This window comes from Penicillium manginii (assembly GCF_028828005.1).
Source record: "Penicillium manginii strain IBT 31320 chromosome Unknown utg000006l:1.0-4164085.0:1.0-4166146.0, whole genome shotgun sequence".
Taxonomy (NCBI): Eukaryota; Fungi; Ascomycota; class Eurotiomycetes; order Eurotiales; family Aspergillaceae; genus Penicillium; species Penicillium manginii.
Window position 1 is genome coordinate 3,199,198 of NW_026643107.1, and position 19,314 is coordinate 3,218,511.

At 50.1% G+C, this 19,314-nt stretch overlaps 6 protein-coding genes across 6 annotated transcripts; 1 reads left to right on the plus strand and 5 right to left on the minus strand.

Annotated features, from left to right (window-relative positions):
• Positions 1 to 43: 43 nt before the first annotated feature.
• On the minus strand, positions 44 to 1,135 carry N7533_009570 (Aldo/keto reductase; the record flags this gene model as incomplete). The annotated part of the gene is made up of 2 exons (XM_057106220.1): positions 44 to 894; positions 958 to 1,135. 2 exons carry the CDS (start codon positions 1,133 to 1,135, stop codon positions 44 to 46), a joined length of 1,029 nt encoding a protein of 342 aa, XP_056957669.1.
• Positions 1,136 to 1,497: 362 nt separating this feature from the next.
• On the minus strand, positions 1,498 to 3,657 carry N7533_009571 (putative flavin-binding monooxygenase; the record flags this gene model as incomplete). Its single annotated transcript, XM_057106221.1, has 5 exons — positions 1,498 to 1,653; positions 1,716 to 2,133; positions 2,233 to 2,768; positions 2,850 to 2,956; positions 3,042 to 3,657. The coding sequence occupies 5 exons, from the start codon at positions 3,655 to 3,657 to the stop codon at positions 1,498 to 1,500; spliced, it is 1,833 nt and encodes a 610-aa protein (XP_056957670.1).
• Positions 3,658 to 4,252: 595 nt separating this feature from the next.
• On the minus strand, positions 4,253 to 8,423 carry N7533_009572 (ABC transporter ATP-binding protein; the record flags this gene model as incomplete). Its single annotated transcript, XM_057106222.1, has 2 exons — positions 4,253 to 8,299; positions 8,370 to 8,423. The coding sequence occupies 2 exons, from the start codon at positions 8,421 to 8,423 to the stop codon at positions 4,253 to 4,255; spliced, it is 4,101 nt and encodes a 1,366-aa protein (XP_056957671.1).
• A 1,984-nt stretch (positions 8,424 to 10,407) lies between these two features.
• On the minus strand, positions 10,408 to 14,471 carry N7533_009573 (uncharacterized protein; the record flags this gene model as incomplete). The annotated part of the gene is made up of 5 exons (XM_057106223.1): positions 10,408 to 12,053; positions 12,133 to 13,521; positions 13,581 to 13,783; positions 13,841 to 13,959; positions 14,016 to 14,471. 5 exons carry the CDS (start codon positions 14,469 to 14,471, stop codon positions 10,408 to 10,410), a joined length of 3,813 nt encoding a protein of 1,270 aa, XP_056957672.1.
• Positions 14,472 to 16,022: 1,551 nt separating this feature from the next.
• N7533_009574 (basic secretory family protein) lies at positions 16,023 to 16,982 on the plus strand (the record flags this gene model as incomplete). Its single annotated transcript, XM_057106224.1, has 1 exon — positions 16,023 to 16,982. One exon carries the CDS (start codon positions 16,023 to 16,025, stop codon positions 16,980 to 16,982), a length of 960 nt encoding a protein of 319 aa, XP_056957673.1.
• Positions 16,983 to 17,904: 922 nt separating this feature from the next.
• On the minus strand, positions 17,905 to 19,113 carry N7533_009575 (mitochondrial 54S ribosomal protein mL44; the record flags this gene model as incomplete). The annotated part of the gene is made up of 1 exon (XM_057106225.1): positions 17,905 to 19,113. One exon carries the CDS (start codon positions 19,111 to 19,113, stop codon positions 17,905 to 17,907), a length of 1,209 nt encoding a protein of 402 aa, XP_056957674.1.
• Positions 19,114 to 19,314: the final 201 nt, after the last annotated feature.

A 19,314-nucleotide genomic window follows, 5' to 3' on the forward strand; every position in this document is an offset into this window, starting at 1 on the left:
TATGGATAAACAACTGCAAGCCCATGACCATCTCCTCTGGTGTCTATTCTTCAAGAGCCGGCGTGTCTCCAAACGAATACCCAGTGAGATTCTGAAATCTATCCCCAGCAATACCTTGCGCCAATTGCCGCATGTGAGCTTCCTCTTCCCTTGATAATGAAACCGAGAGACTTTCCAAGTTGGATTCCAGTCGATCGATTTTCGACGACCCAGGAATAGGAAAAATATCATCACCTTGCGCAAGCAACCAGGCAAGCGCTAGTTGAGGCAAAGTCGCATTCTTTGCCCTTGCGATCTCAGCAATCTGGTCGATTATCGCCACATTTTTTTCGAGGTTCCCCTCTTGTAGCCATGGCAAAACTCTTCGCTTATCTCCAGGGGTTTCCGCAATTTTGTGAATGCTTCCCGCGAGAATCCCATTTGCAAGAGGGCTGTATGCAACGATGGCGACCCCCAGCTCTCGAGCTGTCTCAAGCAGGTTCCGATGCGGAGATTCAATCTCCGTGCAGAATAGGCTATACTCGATCTCCACGCAGGTAATCGGATGAATTGCATGTGCGCGACGAAGAGACTCGGCACTGCACTCGCTCAATCCGATGTTCTTGATCTTCCCCGCGTTCTTGAGGGCCAACATCATCTCCATTGTCTTCTCGATCGGAGTGACTTTGTCGAGGCGGTGGACAAAGTATAGATCCACAAATGGTAGACCAAGTCGTTTGAGAGAGGATTCGATACAAGTTCGGCAATATTCGGGACTCGAGTCGATAGTGTATCCCGGTGCCGCGTCTGTATATTTGATGCCGAATTTGGTAGCCAGGAAGATATCTTTGCGCTTTTCAGGGTTCTCTATGAACCATTTCCCTACAATATCCTCGGAATCGCCGTATTTGTCGGCTTTTGACCATGATGAGCCAACAGGGTCTGAATCGGATTGACGAAACTGGGCGAAATACTAACCGGTATCCCAAAACCACTGGCCTCTTTCATAAGCCTCATCCAAGAAGCGTAGCCGTTCTGTTTCTGGCGCTGAGTATCCATATTGGCCACTCAACCCCATCAGGCCCAGTCCCAGGCGTGGAACCAGTGGTCCATTTCGGCTGAGGGGTCGTGCAGGCAAAGTCCTGAGTACGCTCATGATGCTGCACTTTGGGTGAATGTTTGACGATAAAAAATACTTGATTGAAATTGATCAGATTGAAAGTTATTATCAAGAATCAGTTGGGTATTTATGTCTAATGAAACCCGGTCTTTGCGGCGGACGAGTACACTCTGGCGCATCTCCGGCCAATCAGGATCTTCCGCCGCAATCTCCGCTTATCCCCGACTGGCACTGAACGCCTGACTATGGGGAAATAGTTACTATTCAACACGTTACAAAAACTTGAACTGTCCAGCCCTGGAGGTTGGAAAAAATACGGCAAATATTTAAGTAGCCAGTGTTAATTATAAGATCTATCAATTTCTTTATGCTATAGGTCGTTTCTATTCTCCATCTATTTAGATCTTGCTCGTTCTCTCCTCGTGTCGAGTACCATTTGAGAGACCAGTCTCGATAGCCTTGATTTGAAGGGCCAAGAATTTTGAATAGATACGGCAAAGGGCAAGGTTTCCTCCAAAATACCAGAAGCCAGGATGGCCACTGGGACGCCACATCTTCATAGCAGTCAGCATATTTACATTCAAGTCAATGATGAATCGCTACCAGGGTTTCTTACCGCACGAAGTTCTCCTTCCTCGTCCAAGTCCCACACGTCGGAGCAACGATCTGCAATTTTGTCGCCTAGAACCTTTCGCACGGTGGTTCTCATGTTATCGTAGCCGGTAGCCAATACAACAACATCGGTGGGTAGTGCAGTCCCGTCGGCCAGTTTTAGCTCTTGTGTGCCGAATCCATCGATGCCACGGGGACTATGCTTCACCTTGATCTTACCGTCGCTAATCAGCTGGCTGCATCCCACATCTATATAGTAGCCACCGCCAGCAGTATAGTAAGCACGTGCGATACCAGCTCCATCGGGCCCGAAGTCCAATTGAAAGCCCGCACGACGTAGTCCGTCCAGGGTATCCTTCTCGGCCTCAGCAAAGCGTCTTGTCCCATGCACGCTCAAAGCAAACTGAACTGGGAATGGCAGACTCTCGGATACAATGTCACATTGCTCAGTTGGGGGGGCTAGAGAGATCAGTGGTCAGAGATAGAGCCCAACTTGCATAGGGAACTATTTGCAAACTTACCCTCCATCTTCATGCAATCCCTCATGCATCATAAAAACACCCTTCTCGGCAGTGATAACATAAGTACCGCTGCGCTGCAGCATGGTCACATCTGCCCCATTTTCACAGTAATTCTGGGCGATATCATGACCACTATTGCCAGTTCCTACGACCACCACCTTCTTCCCACGGACATTCAACTCGGCCGCATCACGGTGTTGGCTGCCATGATATACAGTGCCCTGGAAGCTGTCTTGGCCAGGGAATTTGGGGACACGGGGCTCTCCTGAATGTCCAGTACACCAGACAACATGACGCGGGTTTAAGACACGCTGGGATCCATCGCCGCGAGTCACGGTAACTTTCCAATCACCTGTTGAGTCGTCATAGTCAGCAGAGGCGACTGAAGTTTGCGTCCAAACGTTCAATTCCATGATTTTGGCGTAGGCCTCAAACCAATCGCCTAATTTATCTTTCGGGGTGAACTGGGGCCAGTTCTGAGGGAAGGGAAGATAGGCCATGTGGGTGAATTCCGCAGGGTCGTGTGTGACCAAAGTCTAGTTTAAGTTTATTCAGCCTCTCTCCATATTTGAATCCATGGATCGCATTTTTAAGGAGGGGGGAATGGGGGTATTCACACGATAGCGCTTGCGCCAATTGTCGCCAATCCGCTCATGTTTATCAATAAGTAGACAAGAAAGACCGAGATTTTGCAATCGTGCTCCCATATTCAGACCAGCTTGGCCTATAGATGCTTTGTATTAGCAAATTCTCGAACCGTCCGCGCAAGCGATGAGCTTGAAAAGTTCTACTAGTAGAGTAGGACTTACCAGCTCCGATCACTAGAACAGTCGGGTCCTCATCCAGAAAGTCCTGTTGTCTCTGCCTTCTCTCAATCCAAGTTCCACCCTCCAATCCCCCAGGCATAGACTCTGTAGTTCCCTCCGGTCTACGTTTGCCAAGGGGCTCTTCTGCCCCCTTCAATTCCTGCAGCGAAGTATAAATGGCATAAGCCTTCCAACGCCCCTCAGTCGACTGCGTCAGACGAAGCATTCCCGAACCAGAGCCAACTGCCGTCTCGAAGAAGAACATGCTTGACACCCAACTCAACCCATCGACAACTTTATTCCAGGACGGCTTGAATTGGCCCTTATTCTGAAGTCTGAAATTGGACAGCACGGAGGGACCCTGGCGCTTGCGCAGGAAGGCTTCGATCTCGGTAGCCGTGTGAATGGTACGCATGTCCCAATCCAGGGCGAGCATGTCGCGCCACCAGGAGTCTTCATGGAAAAGCGATGCCAGATTGATGCTCTCGGGGCGAGCGAGTTGGACTTGCAGGTCTGTGAGCCATTGCTGGGCGATGGCCTGCGGTTCCGAGGGTGAATTCGAGGGCGTCGTGGGCAGCTGGATGATATGCGGGTTTCCACCCGTCAAAGTTGTCGCCATTATGGTGTATATCCTCAGAGTCAAATTTTTGTCTCCAAGTTGACCTAAATTCAGAGTGTGCTCTCTATCTTTATAGGTTAGTTCTTAGCGATGTGATCATGGTCAGCGGTCCTCAAGGCGGATCCGCATTAATAGACATTTTCCCATTGTACCGACAGTCACCATTCTCATGCTTGGGGTAAATTAACCGATTCTGGCGTACAGAGGGGCAGCGTGGAGAAACAAACGTCACAACACGCTCGTCAATTTCGCCAGTCGCGCCCTTCTCCCCGTGGGTTGCGGGGACCCTCGGAGTAAAACCGACCGAATTGCGGGGGGCAAGTTTGCCGAGGTCCCGAAGAGGGATATTCAAGCGCCTGGTTCGCCAATTCTACCTTTTCAGGAATCCCGAGCGCTCGAATTACTAGATTAGGTTGTGCGAGGATGCAAACGAGATAACTGTGTTAATTTGGGCTTTTCCACGTGTTATTGCGGCCTCGCGCTTAGCAAAGGCCCGCTTAGTACGGGCTTACTGCATGAACTGATTGAACTGATATCCGTTCTCTAAATTAGAAATAGACACTCAAGCTTCATTAAAACAGTGATTCAATTGACATCATGTTTCCAAAGATTGGTGGATAACGCTCGTCCTGTACGTCTCGCTGCACTGGACAAGTTCGTCATGAGTCCCTTGTTCAACACAGCGGCCTTCTTCAATGAGATAAATACAATCTGCTCGATGGATGGTATTCAGCCTGTGAGCAATCGCAATTATTGTCGTACGCCCGGCAAGCGTAGCCAACGCATCTTGGATCTTTTTTTCGGATTCCACGTCCAAAGCGCTGGTGGATTCATCAAGCAGCAGCATGCGCGGTTGACGGACCAGAGCACGAGCAATCGAAAGCCGTTGCCGCTGTCCACCGGAGAATTGTTTTCCGTCGTGGCTGCATTGTGTTTGATAGCCCTTCGGTAGGGCCTCGATAACTTCGTGAATGTTAGCCATGCGGCATGCCTTTTCAATCTCCTCTTGGGTGGGCTCGTGGCCAGGCCGAGCGCCAAGGCCAATGTTGAAGGCGACGGTGCCTTCGAACAACACGTTTTCTTGGGGTACTAAAGCGATATCGTCGCGAAATTTTGTTCCTAGCTGCCGCGTCACATCCACGCCATCAATGATCACGGCGCCTGATTCTGGTCGATAGAATCGCTCTAGCATTGCAAATGTTGTGGACTTGCCTGAGCCACTCGGGCCAACCAGGGCACAGAATTGGCCAGCTTTTATCCTGAGGCTCAGGCCGCAAAGCACTGGCTGACCTGGTCGTGACGGGTACTCAAAGTGAACGTTTTGCAGTTCGGCACCAATACCAGTCATTGCGGGGGGAGCACCTGGGGAGCTTGGGGCTCTCTCTTCGTGGTGTGCCGCTTCTGGGTCGGGTATCTTTTCATCCAAAAGATAAAGATCGTTGGCCATGGTCTTTGTCGAGATCTCAAACATCAATTCCTCGTCAGCCGACCGAGTGGTAAGCAACTCAGCGATATTTGAGGCAGCAATCCCTGCCTTCGAGATATCTGGGGCGAGAGCAAACATCTGTCCACAAGATTGAGTGCTGAATAGAAGAGCAGGTAACACGATGAAAAATTGCACCTGGGTATAGGCACCAGACGTGATCTGCTTAGTACCCCACCAATACGCCAATGCATAAACAAGATTACTAATGCTGAAGGCAAGGGCCAGAAAAACGTTACCAAATGCGATGGAACGAAGGGTCTCACGATAGGGAGCTTTCATTGCCCGCTCGAACGCAGCATAGGACTGTTTTTCCAGCGAGAATGCCGATACAGCTCGAATGTTGTCAACGGCCTCCACTGTGACCGCAGTCGCCCGTGCAAACGCCTTCTGGTGCCGCTCAGAAAAGTTGGCCTGTGTTCGGAGCTTCATCATACCAGCTAGCAGGAGAACTGGAATAGCTGGAACAAGAACGATGGCAATTTTCCATGCAAAGATAAAGGAAACGACGAGCCCAGCCACCAGGTTTACGGCTGTGGCTAGCAACAAACCTATAGTCGTTCCCGTGATGTTTCCTAGCGAAGTTGCGTCTCCCGTAATGAATGCGAGGAGAATTTCTGGGGTCCGGTCTTCCATTCCATGCCATGGAATGGTTTGGCCTAGCAGAGATCGCAGAGACAAAACGCGAATACGATAAAGGACCTTGTCAGCCGCCCAACCAAAGGCACATCCACCTATCACGTTGGCTGAGAGCTCGATAAGTGCCACGATGAAAAACAGAAGTCCATAGAGGTGACCGCCATGTCGGATACCATCTGCTCCAATGCAGGGGCTTAGACTACCGACTGTATGACCGAAGATGACAGCTTCCGCTGTATAACTCGCGCCAATGACAATAGACATGCCCAGGCCTAGCAGCACAAACTGCATATTGGGGCGAAGCAGCGTAAATGTGAATTTTGTGGTAAACCAGCCTGAGCGTTTCCGCTTCCTTTTTTCGCCCTTTTTTTGTGGCTTTCCCTTTTTGTTGGTCCCATTCCCGTTGGGAGCAGTAAATATCGTTTCATCCGTGACGTCGATTCCACGAGCTTCAAGAAGAGCTCCTTTCGTATCGATTGTGTGATTTTCGCTGTTTTCTGCTTCTCTTGCTTCACGAATCAAATCCGATTTTATTGATACTGCAGGACTTAGCTTTCCAAGGTTCTGGAGACGAACCATCTCAGCATAGGAGCCACCTTGGGCAACCAGATCAGTATGAGACCCCTCCTCAACAACAATCCCCTTTTGTATAACCACAATTTTATGAGCGTCTTTCGCAGTGGATAGGCGATGAGCAATTGACACCATAGTAACACGTTGGGCCACCTTCGCCAACGCGTCCTGGATCAAGCGTTCGCTGGTTGAATCCAGGGCCGCCGTCGCTTCATCAAGAATAAGAAGTGCGGGATCCCGGACAAGAGCCCGAGCAAGTGCAATACGCTGCTTTTGACCACCACTCAATTGGCTACCGGAGGATCCTACGCTGGTCGCAAAGCCATGCGGAAGAGCTTCGATGAAAGTGAGCGCATTTGAGCTAGATGCAGCTTCTCGGACCAGTCTCATAATCTCGGTAACTTCGGGGTCATGGTTCTCAAGTGCATTTTTCTCAGATAAGCCGATGCGCATCATTTCTGCTAGATCCGCTAGGCTTGAATTAAGAATAAAGGGAGCGAGAGCGATATGGGGTTCCGAGGCGGAGGTGACCAGACCGTATGCGATATTTTCCAAGATCGACCGATCAAGTAGGGATGGCTCTTGCTGCACGAAGCCAATATTTCCTCTCAGGTAGCGCACATTCAAGTCACGAAAATTTTGTTTTCCGATATAGATACCCCCCGACTCGGGGTCGTAGAAACGTTCAAGAAGGGCAACGATGGTTGATTTCCCTCCACCAGAAGGGCCGACTATCGCAGTATGTTTCCGGGGAGGAATGGCAAAATCGACTCCCTGTAAAACCGGTACCTCCGGGCGAGATGGATAGGTAAATTTGACATTCTGGAAAGTTATGTTCTCTGAATCAAATGGTGCTGTTTTATCACCAGAATCGGATGTTCCGTCAATCAGTGAGTCGCGGTTGATGACGGTCAGAAGTCTATCAGATGCTCCAGCGGCAGCTGCAAAGACATGGACAAATGGAGCGACTTGGCTGAGAATAAAAGAGGCATCAATAAGAACAAAGATCACAGTATAAACTGCACCGACGGATGTTCCAGAGCCACCTGCTTCGACGGAATCTGCAATCAAGCGAGAGCCTTCCCAGAAGGCTAAAGCATTTGAGCTGTAGGCGATGAAGTAGAGTAGACCTAGTTGGGCTGCATGCGTTCCTGCTTTTTTAAGTGCGTCCATTCTTGATCCGGCAAGATGGTCGGAATACAGCCTCTCCAAGCGGTCGTGGGAGTTGAAAGCATGCACAAGGGTCAGATGTGACAGACTAGATGAGGCAATAGACGTCGCAGCATTGACATGCTCTGCGATGCGACCCGCATACTTTTTAATGTAGTAGCCACCGACATATGACATGAGAAAATAGCACGGCACGACCGAGACTAGCATTCCAGCAATCTGCGGTACTTTGATGAAGGCCACGATATACGATGTGACAAAGTACGAGAGTGTGGAAATAACAAGTCCCACCTTCTCGGATGTCCCTGATTGTACCACCTCAATATCGCTGACCAGTCGGGAGATCACATCCCCTGCTGGAAGACCCTCGATATAGCCCGTTTCTTGTCTGATGATGCTTTCGAAATAACGTCGGCGAAATCTCCTTGCAATACGTTCACTGATGTAACTCCAGCAACTGCAATGGATGTATATGAAGCAGAAATTGGCAATTGTGATGTAAATCACATATAGCACCTTCTTCTGTACGCCATCTGCCACATTGGTATCGACATTCTCGGATGGCGAGCAAGTGGCCGTGTTGAGATCATTGATCAATTCGCCAAAGACGATTCCCAACAGTGGAAATGGAATTCCGGCGGCTATGGAAAAGAAGAAGCCGGCGAGAATTAGGAGGACATCGGTCTTGGTGTAGTCCAGCGAGAAGAGAAGGCGAGTATAAGCGAAGAATTTACCAATACCTTGCTTCGTTGGCATGCATTTTTTCAAATACCTAACCTATCGAATACATCAGTCGGGTCCATATCATACACAGATGTTTAGTTTCTAGCCAAGAGGGTAAACATACCAATCTGGCCCCGTTGTCTTCTTTCCTGTGGCTTCCTTCTTCTGGGTCACCCATAATGGTATTATGGAGATCCCTGATCTTGGTTTCAAATGACTAGAAACGTCTCCTGTCGTCCTTCCCAGCTAGGGTGTGGGGGTAATGGCACGGAACCGAAACGGGTTATTAGTACCAGCACGTTACGCCCAACCCCTTTGTGTATATTTGTCGGTGTTCATTCCATTCAAGACTTTTAGTAGATTGCAAAATAATGTCGGCTGCCTGGTTGTTAAGAAGGAATAGCCAGAAAGAGGCCATGCCGCCCCGAAAAGAAAATTCACTCCCAATCTGCACCGAACAGCATCGGCACAGACTCCTTGGACCCTGACGCCATCAGCACATACTTTGGAGGGGGACATGGTAGAGTGGAGCAAACTGGATACAACCCAGAAAGATCCAGCGGAGCGGCGTTTCCATTGAAAGGATTTTCAGGATGATCCCAGGGGAAATGACCAAGCGGAGAATAGAGAAATAAACCGGCACTCCACTCAGCGATGATCGATTACTATTATCAGTGACACACGTACCTCGTCAATCTTAATCATTCTGTGCCCGCATAATACGCCGACCAAGAAAAGGAAAAAGGCCAAAGGCCAACCGTTTGACGAGTTTACCGAGGGTGGTTGTGCGATGCCCCAATGATCGTGACGGATGGCGTGGACCCTGCACATGCCCAGGGTCTTCCCAAGGGTTGGGGATCCACCCAACACATCAGATAACCTCGTGAATATTCGAGGAACGCGCATCTACCCTCCCCAACTTACGCAAAGAGGAAGGCGTTAATCGTGAATGAGAGGGGGTGAGGTCCGAGAACATGTGCCATCTACTCCCACTGGCAGATCGGTACCAGGTTTCCTTCCGGTGAGTCGAAGCAAATTGCAGTCGCAGTTTCAAATTCGCTGGCACGTCCCTTGGCCTTGAAAGTTTCTTCTTCAAACTTGCTGAGAAAAGAAAGTTAGCCAATGCCGCTTGCCAAGAACTCAGGCTTGAAAGTGAAATCCTCTTCAAGCCACCAACCTTGGATAAACCGCGTCATTTATCTGATCGAATGAATCTAATCTGATCGATTGATAATCTCAGCCACCACCAACCAAGTTGTCCAGCTGGAATTAATTGAAATTTCTCATATTTTCGCAGCCGTGTGTGTCTCGAGATACAAACGCTTGGAAATTGTTTGGGAATATTCAGGCACCTTCAGGCATCCTCATCTTTCTCCACCATCACGAGGCGCGATCGCCCAACCATGCGTCGCCACCAACGGAGTCCTGCGGATGACCGCCCTCGCCGCGTTTACCCCTGGTGGATAAATCTCCCCAGCAGCGCTTGTTTGTAAAAACGTGTGATCTGATATGTACCTTTGTGGATTTGATGGGCTTTTTCCAGAAACACTTACCCTTAACTTACCTGTCGATCCTCAGAGCCCGCGAGTGCGGAACGCTCCTAATACAGCATGAGTTAATACAGCAGGGCTCTAGGCCTAGTTATAAACTGAAGCATAGTATTGACATACATGTTTAAAGTCTTTTGGCTAAGCTTTAACAGCCCTGCTGCATCTAGATGTGGCTTTTCTCCATCCATTTACAATAGGATATAGCCGTCAGCTCTCAAAGAAAGTGGGGTCAAGAATTCACAGGTGAGCTAAAGCCGGGGTGGATATTTTAACATGAAATAAACTTTGTTGATACATCTGGCCCCATGGATTGAAGTTCAAAATACACGAAAAGTGCAGTTTTCTTTACTTAGACAGAGGGTGCTGACATTACATTTCAGAAAGAGCCTTGGATAGTTCAAAGGCAGCCACTGTTCGCTAAAATCCTACGCAAAATCACGAGACAGTGTATGAAAGCTTTTTATTATGTACGGTTCCCTCAAAATGAGTGAGACCGACCTATTGTAAATACAGAATGACATTCGAAGGCAGTACAGCAGAATTAAAAGAAGATGAAGGTAAAAAGTCTATTTACAAGATCAGGTCCGAAAATATCAAGCTACCCGTTTGGCTTCATTGAGACCGGCGGGCCATGAAATAGGTGAGCAGGTTGAGTGATCCCTCCCCTGCCGGCTGGGTGAGCTTCTGAACACGTTCAAGTCCGAATTTCAGGTTCAGGAGGGTACACAGCTCGGTGGCTTGCTTGCGCACACCTGGTCTGGAGTGGTTGAGCTGTTGGCTAACCACATCTCCGATACTGGCGAGAACTTCGTCGGAGATTTCCTCACTTCCTTGGGCAAGGGCTTGATGCATGGTGGACAGTCCCAGAATGATTGATCGGTAAGCTCCCTCGCTGTTAGCATCTCCTCCCAGGTCCAGTCCCTGGAGAACACCTTTGATGGAGACTGAGGTCGGGATCAAGGTGACTAACTGCTCTGCAACTTCCTCTAGGCAAGTGACAAAGTGCGAGTTGGATTCGTAATGCTGGCGAGCCCGAATGAGGGAGGCCATGGCAGGGATGTCATATCGGTGGAACATCTCACTCGTACGAATAAGCATAGAGCGGATCGTGGCAAGGATCTGAGTTTTCACGTCGTGATCCTTGCGGTTCATTGGTGCAGACTCGAGTTCATGCAGAAGGGCCCCAAGTACGGCATAGTAATCCTTATCTTGAGAGATGAGCTCTTCGCCATGATATTGGAAAAGGCCTTGCAGTTTTCGGTAACCAGAAATATCCATTGTCTTTGTGCCGATTCGCTTGAGGGCCTTGGGAAGCATCTCTCTGGCATTAGCGGGGTCCTTCGATCGAGGACTTGGGCTCCGATGTCTTTCGGCCCACTTTCGACTGCGGCGCAACGTTTCCTCTCCCGTGGAGTGGGCCAAAGATTCAACGGATCTTTGCCTTGGCTCGACGCTTCTCGGCACTGACTCATTAGGAGATACCTCTTCCAGAGCACCGGGCTTGCCGGCAGACAGAGGTACTGCCGAATAGTCAGGAACTTTGTTTTGGGGCGCGACATTCTCATTATTGAGGTTCTTCTCGGCCATAGGCTCCCTTAGTGATTCCTGTGCTAGAGCAGGGCTCATCCCCATCCCCTTTTCAGGAGATGTAGATTGAAGGCGATTCCTTGAAGCGGAAGGACTACCTGGAAGGGGTGTTCTCCGAATTGGCGATTGAAAGTGGGGTTCATTGGCCACAGTATCTTTGGTTGGTCCCTGTTGGGCCTGTTGGGGACTCAATTCAATAGAGAAATTCTTGGTCGGCGTCTCCAGGCCAGCCGGGGCTTGTGCTACGATTTCCTCAGCCAGGGCCGGTTCGTAATGAGGATGGCGCGGCGTTCTCACAGGAGATCTCGTCGGGGATCTTGTTGGGGACTTTCGTGGCGTAAGATGCTCAACAGGTGCCATATCAGGGGCGTCGACTTCAACAGCAACGGGGGTATCAGGGTCCTCATATATGACCATTTCGTCGGGTTGGATCTTGGGAGGAGATTCTGGTTCGGCCTCCAGGTCGGAATGGTGTGGCACTGTGGGATCCAGTCTGGGTGTGCTCGGCGAGGGCACAGTAACAGCCTCTTCTAGGGAAAGAGGCTGCGGTTCTTCAACAGGCTCTGGAGCTGCTTCTTGACTAGGCCCAGGTAGCCGGTGGCTGCGGAGGGGTGGTTGGGATGCTGGAAGGGGAGGGCTCTCCAATACAACATAGGCCGGCTCATCTGGTTCTTGCGATGCACGCAGTAAATCCCCCCTGTGAGGTGTGGAGAGAATTCTGATTTGCGACGCTATCTTCAGAGTTGCTACGTGCATGACTCGCAGCTGCGAGGTCCCCGTGGGACTTAGATTTGGAAAGATCCAGCTTCTTAGGCTTGCCTCTGGTTGTTCCTGTTTGGCCTGCCTCATGAGGTCGGAGACGGGGAGCGGATATTGTTTTGGATGACGGTGTGGTGGCCTTGGATCTCACTGATCTTGGAGAGCTGACCGGCGTCTTGCTAGATGATTGGGCCGCTCTAGAGCTTGGCCGAGATGCATACGGGTCTGCGGTTGCCGGACGGTTTATTTCAGCTCGTCGTGGTTTCATGGCAGGGCGCATCGGGGCGGAGGACAGGGAAGAAAGAGGTGCACCAGTAGGAACTGTTCTCGCCGTCGGTCTAGAGGACTCTGGCGCCTTGGTATCATTGAAAGTTGGCTGGGCAGACTCAGGGCGGGAGGCCATGTTAGCAGCTCTCCTTTTGGCGGCAATGGCCTCTTTTAATGCAGAACGAGCAGCGGGGCCGCTGGCACTCTTGCCAGCAGAGGCGGGCGCCGCTTGACTCGCGTTAGGATTCGACGGGTCCTTCTCCAACAGGTTGCGTGACTTGGCGTCGAGATCAAACAAGATCAGGTTGGCCCTCTCGGGCCATACGCCAAAGAAAGTCCAGAAGGTACTGCGTACTGCCTCTCGAACACCGGGGTTTGCGTCAGCAAGGCCCTTCCTGAGAGACTTATCGATGAGGTCCAGGCCGCCACCATGTTCGACTGTGCTTTTATGGTGGGATTGGCGAGAAATCAAGGTTCGTAGCCATCCAGGGGCAGAAAGACGTAGCTGCACATTCTTATCTTGAGAAGCCCAATGAACGTGTTGCAGAATTCGTATGTTGAATGTCACATTTCCAATGACAGCGTCGACTGTAGCGCATCCATTCTGTGCTGCGATTTTCTTTAAAGATCCACAGAGCTTCATCAAGTTCTGCATCATGATCTCGACCATGCCGTCAATCTTGGGGCCACAGATCTGCGCGATATCTTGGATCAAGAGGCAGCCAGCACTGCAAAGAGTAGTTCTCAGGGAATGCACAACTTTGAAAATTCCATCCAGAAGGGATTTGATGCCCTGAAGGAAAGACTGTAAGAAATCATGGGGCGCATTACCGCGAGTGAGTCTTCGGAGATGGATAGCGCTTTTTTCACGTTTCATCCAATTATCCTCAGATTCTTTGCCTTCAAACCAATAAGCCATATCCCGTACGGTATCTTCAACGTCTCGAGACGATGAAACTAGCAAGGGCTCAACGCCATCCTCCTCTGAAAGAGGCTTCTGGACGTGAGGTATCTCGGCAGGGGTCTTGGGTCGACTGGGGGCTTCTGGGGGACCAGGGGTCGAGCGATCTTGATGGCCTCTTGATAGGGCCGGTCGGGTTCGCGATTCGTGTTCTGCGATGCTTTCGTATTAGTTGCTATAAATTATGTATGGTTCGGGATAGTAAACTGACCATCATCATGTACTTGGACAGCATGTGAGCGGGACGACATGACTGAGATCGGCCGCTCGACGCGGGAGACAGGTCTATTTGAGCTCTCCGGCTCTCCAGAGCCAAGGCCAATGCTCGACAAGATAGCGCTTGCGATCGACTTCCTCACCCCACGAGCCACAATCTGTTTTTGTAGATCTGACTTGGCCCTCGCAGAACCATTTCTAGGCGATGCCGTTAGTCTCACCCAGCCCGTCCATCATATGGAACTTTTTGCATACCTAAACAATTCCACAACAGTTGATCTCGCCGTATCTCGAACAGAGCTGTCGGCATCTTCTAAGCACGCAACCAGTGAGGGCACGTACTGTCGGAATAACAAACCGTGGTTCTTCGTCATCTGGTAGATTTCTGGATTAGAGTGTATGCTGGGCATTAAGAAGCCTATGAACGTACAGATGATAACCATAGCATGCTCGTTTCTTTGGCCCTTGGGTTCTTACCCACTAGGGCACACTGTAGCACATAGTATTCGGCTTCGCTGTTTGCCTGTAACCAAAGTTCGGTGAAGATAGATGCGGATTGGGCGCGCACGCGTTCCTTATGATCACCCAGTCGCTCCAGCAGGATAGGATAGAAGTTGGATGCTTGGCTGAGGATCCATTGTTGCTGATCTTGGATTGAAAGACGCTTCAAGAAATGGCCCAGGGTGGAGAAGCCGGCGCTGGCCACTGAGTAATGCTGAGAACTGATAGCAAGTCGCAGGGTATCAAAGATGATTACAATCGCACTTTCGGGGACGTTTTTTTGCTTGATATCGGATTTGATGGCGGTCAGGTGGGCGACGCGAGAGTCAATAGAGACGTTGGGGTTCTTGAAGACCGCCAGAAGCTCTGCAGCCTTTGCCTCCATATTGGGCACGGATGAGAGAAACTTGGCTTATGTTACAGACAAAACATAAGAGGCAGTATCTGCGACGGCGGAATCAATGGAGCTGGGCAGCAGTCGGGGGATTTTGAGGGTCAAAGACAGTTGTGATGCGGACACTGGGAACAGAGCGAGAGGAATCAATCAAATTGGAGTTTCGCCGTTGTCTGTTACAAGATATTAGCTCCCTGGTAGCGATGTATTGTCAGGGCTGAATTCCGACAGCGATAGATCAGCAGGAGATGTCCGATCCACGGGGATCGCGACGGTCAGGATGTGGCCACAGCGCAAGTCAACATGGGAAGACAGGCAACCGACTTTGGAGTGGAGAGAAAAGAGAGCAGAAGTGGACACAGCTGCACGACAATAGGATGTTCTGGGGGGGAATGGAATGGGACCTACCAAGGCAACTTGAATGTTATGGTGAAAGAGCGGGCGCGAACCGTGGACTAGGATGGTGGGATGTGTTGACGAAGGCGAGGGAAAGTCGGAGAGCAAGGGGCGATAAGCGCGGATAAGCGCGAGTGATCTCCACTGATGCGACAAGGATTTGACCAAAGCGAGATGAAGGGGTAATCCTAGTCAAAAAGTGCGAGTGCTAAGTATTCTGTTAAGTACTCCGTAGTAATTGAATAAATGTGGTTGTATTGCAATCCAATCAGAGGTGATTTGTTTTCATCCTACTAGTTGGGCACAGTGTGGCCCAATCCCCGCATTGGTTTGTTTACCTGTTGGTATCACGGTCGCAAAGGGCAACCATGGAGTGTGAGGTGTCACCAGTTACACAATCACTTTAATACCGGTTATGATACTACTAGTAGTACATTCAAGATAGAAATAATCGAAATTTATATACTGGTTTCCTTCAAATTCTACTATTACTACCAGTATAGTATTTATCCAGAGCTTCTCAAGAGTTCAAGAGTTCAAGAGTCTATGCCATGTCATGTGACCCAGTACATAAATAAGGAAGTCAAGGTTGAACCGGTATTTTTATCTTCAACCTTCCAAGCTTCGCTGGTCACAGTTCAGATCGTTAAATACTACTCGTGCCTACCTACCTAGGTAGGTAATTGCGGTTGTAGTACACATGAAGTTCTTTCAACATCACCTGCCGGTGCTGAACTTCAAGTGTACTGATATAAAAACCGAGTCGGAGTTTGATACTACATAAGCAGAAGTAGTACTTGTAGGACTACTCCTAGGTGTGCTTGCAGCACACGGATCATTAAGGCTTAATAGATACCTAGGCTAGTACTAGTAGAGCTACATTCATATAATCACTTTGGAAATTACCTACTACTACTACTACCTACGTAGTAGTGCGTGGTAATTAGTAGATATCTCCGAGTCGGCGAACTGATGGGGTCGAGGCCGAAGTGGAGCGCACCAGCTCCCCACCTTTCCATTCGTCTTGTCGATCAATGTTTCAACACTGCCAGTGTCAGCTTCCTCGAGGGTCATTGACAATCGGACTTGATTGATCACCTTCTCCGCTGCTCTTACTTCTACTTGAAGATCTAAGATTGCCCAGCAATGACAGAACTCACCACGACAACCCCACCCCCCGCAGCTGCATCTGCATCTGCATCTGCAATCCCCAAACATCCCGCGGGGTCCGATGCAGAGCCTAGCACCCAGCAGATGGAGGGACACGAGCAGTCAAAAGACACAGCAGGCTTTAAAGGAAAGGCCACGAAACCGAAGATACGTCTGCATGCCGAAGAACTTCGTCACCCATCCTCGGTCTCGTTCTTTACTCTCGTTCCTGATGTCACCTCGAAGCTCGACACAGCCCTCGACAACATCATCAAATACCTATACACGTCGCCAGCAACAAAATCGGAAGATGTTGAGAGCTGCAAAAAGAGAACTTGGCCTTCTTTCGACCCCTCCGTACCCCCCACGCGCTCTGTCACCCTCTTCCTCCGTGATTTCAGCGGCGTCGCTTACACGACCGGCACTGAGCTCGACAATGATCATAAGGAAATCCACCTCTCCTTACCGTACATTAAACATTGTACTACCCTCGCAGATCCGGTTCGAGAATTAGCGGGTGTGCTCACCCATGAGCTTGTACATTGCTATCAGCATACAGCACCACCCAAGACTGATGATGAGCCCGAAAGAAAGATCCCTCATCCGCCAGGAGGTCTGATTGAAGGCATTGCGGATTTTGTCCGGTTAAAGGCACGCCTAGATCCTCCGCATTGGAAGAAGCCCCAGTCCGCATCGGAGCGGGAATCTAAATGGGACGCTGGATACCAGCACACTGCTTACTTCTTGGCCTGGATTGAGGATGTTCGGGTGGGCGAGGGGGCGATTGGCATGTTGAATGACCGATTGTTAAGAGTGGGATATGTAGGGGAGGATGAGGATAAGGAAAAGTCGTTGACCGCTGAAATTGGATTTTGGCGGGGACTTTTTGGTATGGAGGTTGCTGAGTTGTGGGCGGAGTATGGCCAATTTCTCGATGCTGATGGCAGAAAGGAATGATTAGAGTAGTATCTAGGAGCAACCAGAATCGGGAGCACTACTATGGCTATCTGAACACCCTATCCTGCTTATTTAGAAAAGATGCTGTGTATGTATTACCACAAGCTACAGTAAGAGGCCAGAATTCTACTTTCTTACCGCCAGGTAGGTAACTGAGTATGTACCAATATCATCTCAGTAGTAACGACTAATAATATGTTATTTTGGAGCCGGAATAGGTACCTACCTAGGTAGGCATCCGACGGTCCTACTGGCAAAGGCCACAAAACTAGATATCTCTACTACGTTACCCAGGTTTATACTAGCTTCCAGCGTTTTGACCAAAAAGTGTGTATCAATTACCTACCTAGGTAGGTACTACAATATTTTGATTAGGACTGACCCTCGTGGTAAACACATACAGCACCTTTCCGAATAGACAAGACTATCCGTTAGGGTGTTCAGATATCCAAAGCGGGCGTCCACTTAGTGGTGCTCAGAATCGGGAATGGCTACAATACGGAGATCAAGTTAAGATCTAGAAAGATTTTCATTGTTGTAGTACATGTGTTAATAGGAGGGCACCTCTATATACCAGTGTGTGTCGAGGCCAGTGGCATCGATCAACCCTCATTTTGACCAAGAGAGGGGCGTGGCCGAATAAGACAGGAGAAAATGCGACGAGACAAATAGATAGGAGAAAAAGGAAAAAATTCCAGGAAAAGAAGACACCAGATGAATCGAAGGAACCGGAATTCCCATACTGTACAGTATCCAGTCATGCAAAGGACAGAGGAAATGATCATTTCCTCTCTGGCCTGTTTCCCATGCGAAACCATAGCACACCGGAAAAGATAGCAAAAGTGGGACAATAAAAAGGACATGAAAGAAGATGCGTTTCACGCATCTTCGGTCGGAAGTAGCTTTTATCGCCAGCTTTTATTTAGACAATCACCTCGCCCAAGTCGATATGGGCGGGCTTCCATGGCGCAGCTCCCTCCTCCTCCATGGAGCTGGGGACACGCGGGTTGAGTGGGGTGTACAGGTACCACCCCTTCAGGGCAGAGAGAGCTGCACGCTCACGTGCCTCCATCAGGCTGGAACCAGAGCCCTCGCCCAGCTTATCTTGGCCGGAGAAGATACCGACAACGAAGACGGGGGATCTACTCTTGCGACCAGTCTCGCTAACGATCTTGGCGACGGGTGCCTCGAAGTTCTCACGGGCACATAGTCGGGCCAGGTCACGGGCGGGTTGAGAGAAGTTGAAAAGTTCGGAGACGTTAAGGTGTCGGGAGAGAATGTGTTGCTCGAAGAATCGCTTAGCGGCAGGGCGACCGGCGTGCAGGTAGATAGCACCGAGGACAGCACGGACGAAGGTGGCCCTAGCAGTCTCCTCGGTCACACCTTGACCCAAAGCCACGGACCCCTTGATCGCGTCACCAAACTCATCATCATAGAAGATCTTCGAGGAGACAGTCATCCTCCACTTCTTTTGGTCGGCATAGGGACGCGAGGACTTGAGTTGTGAGATGTCCTCCACGGCCGTTCCGGGAGCGACTCTTTGAAACTGCAGGAAACCGGGATCTACTTCACCACCGGGCACTGTAGCATTGTCGATACCCCATTCCTTGGAGATGGCGGCGAGGGTCTTGGGGCCAACATAGGCATACATGGCGGCGAATGTTACACTCAATGGCAGACGGGGGTAGGTGCAAATGAGGTGCTCGGAGGTGTAGTTGGCAAGGAGGTCGTGACCGAGGGTAGCGAGCGATTCGTTGTTGAAATCGACATTAGAGTCAGCTGAGGCATCAACCAATGTCCGCGCAAGGGTTTGGAGAGGTAGTCGGGAGGGGAGGTAAAGTCGAGCATGAAGGGCAGCGAGTTTGGCGGACTGAGTCGCGGCTTCGACCGGAGGGGAGGGATATTGCAATTGTGTCTTGCGCTTGTGAGCACGTCGAATGTGGCGCATCGCATCCGGATCTTGGAAGGTCGCATCTTCTACATTCCCTGCGATGATAGACTCGGATTGCAGTGGAGATACAGTGGATTGGAGTCGCAGTCCGGTCAGATAGAGTTGTTGATGCAGTCTGTTAGTCCGAACCCGCGGCGAAAGAGCAGTGCTGCTCCATCGTTGGAGCTGCAGCCTCTTCATCTGGGCGACTGTCGAATAAAACGCAAAAGCAACTCGAAGGGAATAAAAAGGAGAGACCGCGCTGTGTTAATGGCAATGGGATCGGAGTCGGGCGGCCAATTTTACGGGGAGCGTGAGTCTCAACTCAAGACAGAAATTAATCTGTCGGCGGTCACGGGATTCGCTGAGTCGTGTGAGCAGACGCTAGCCCATATTAGGCAC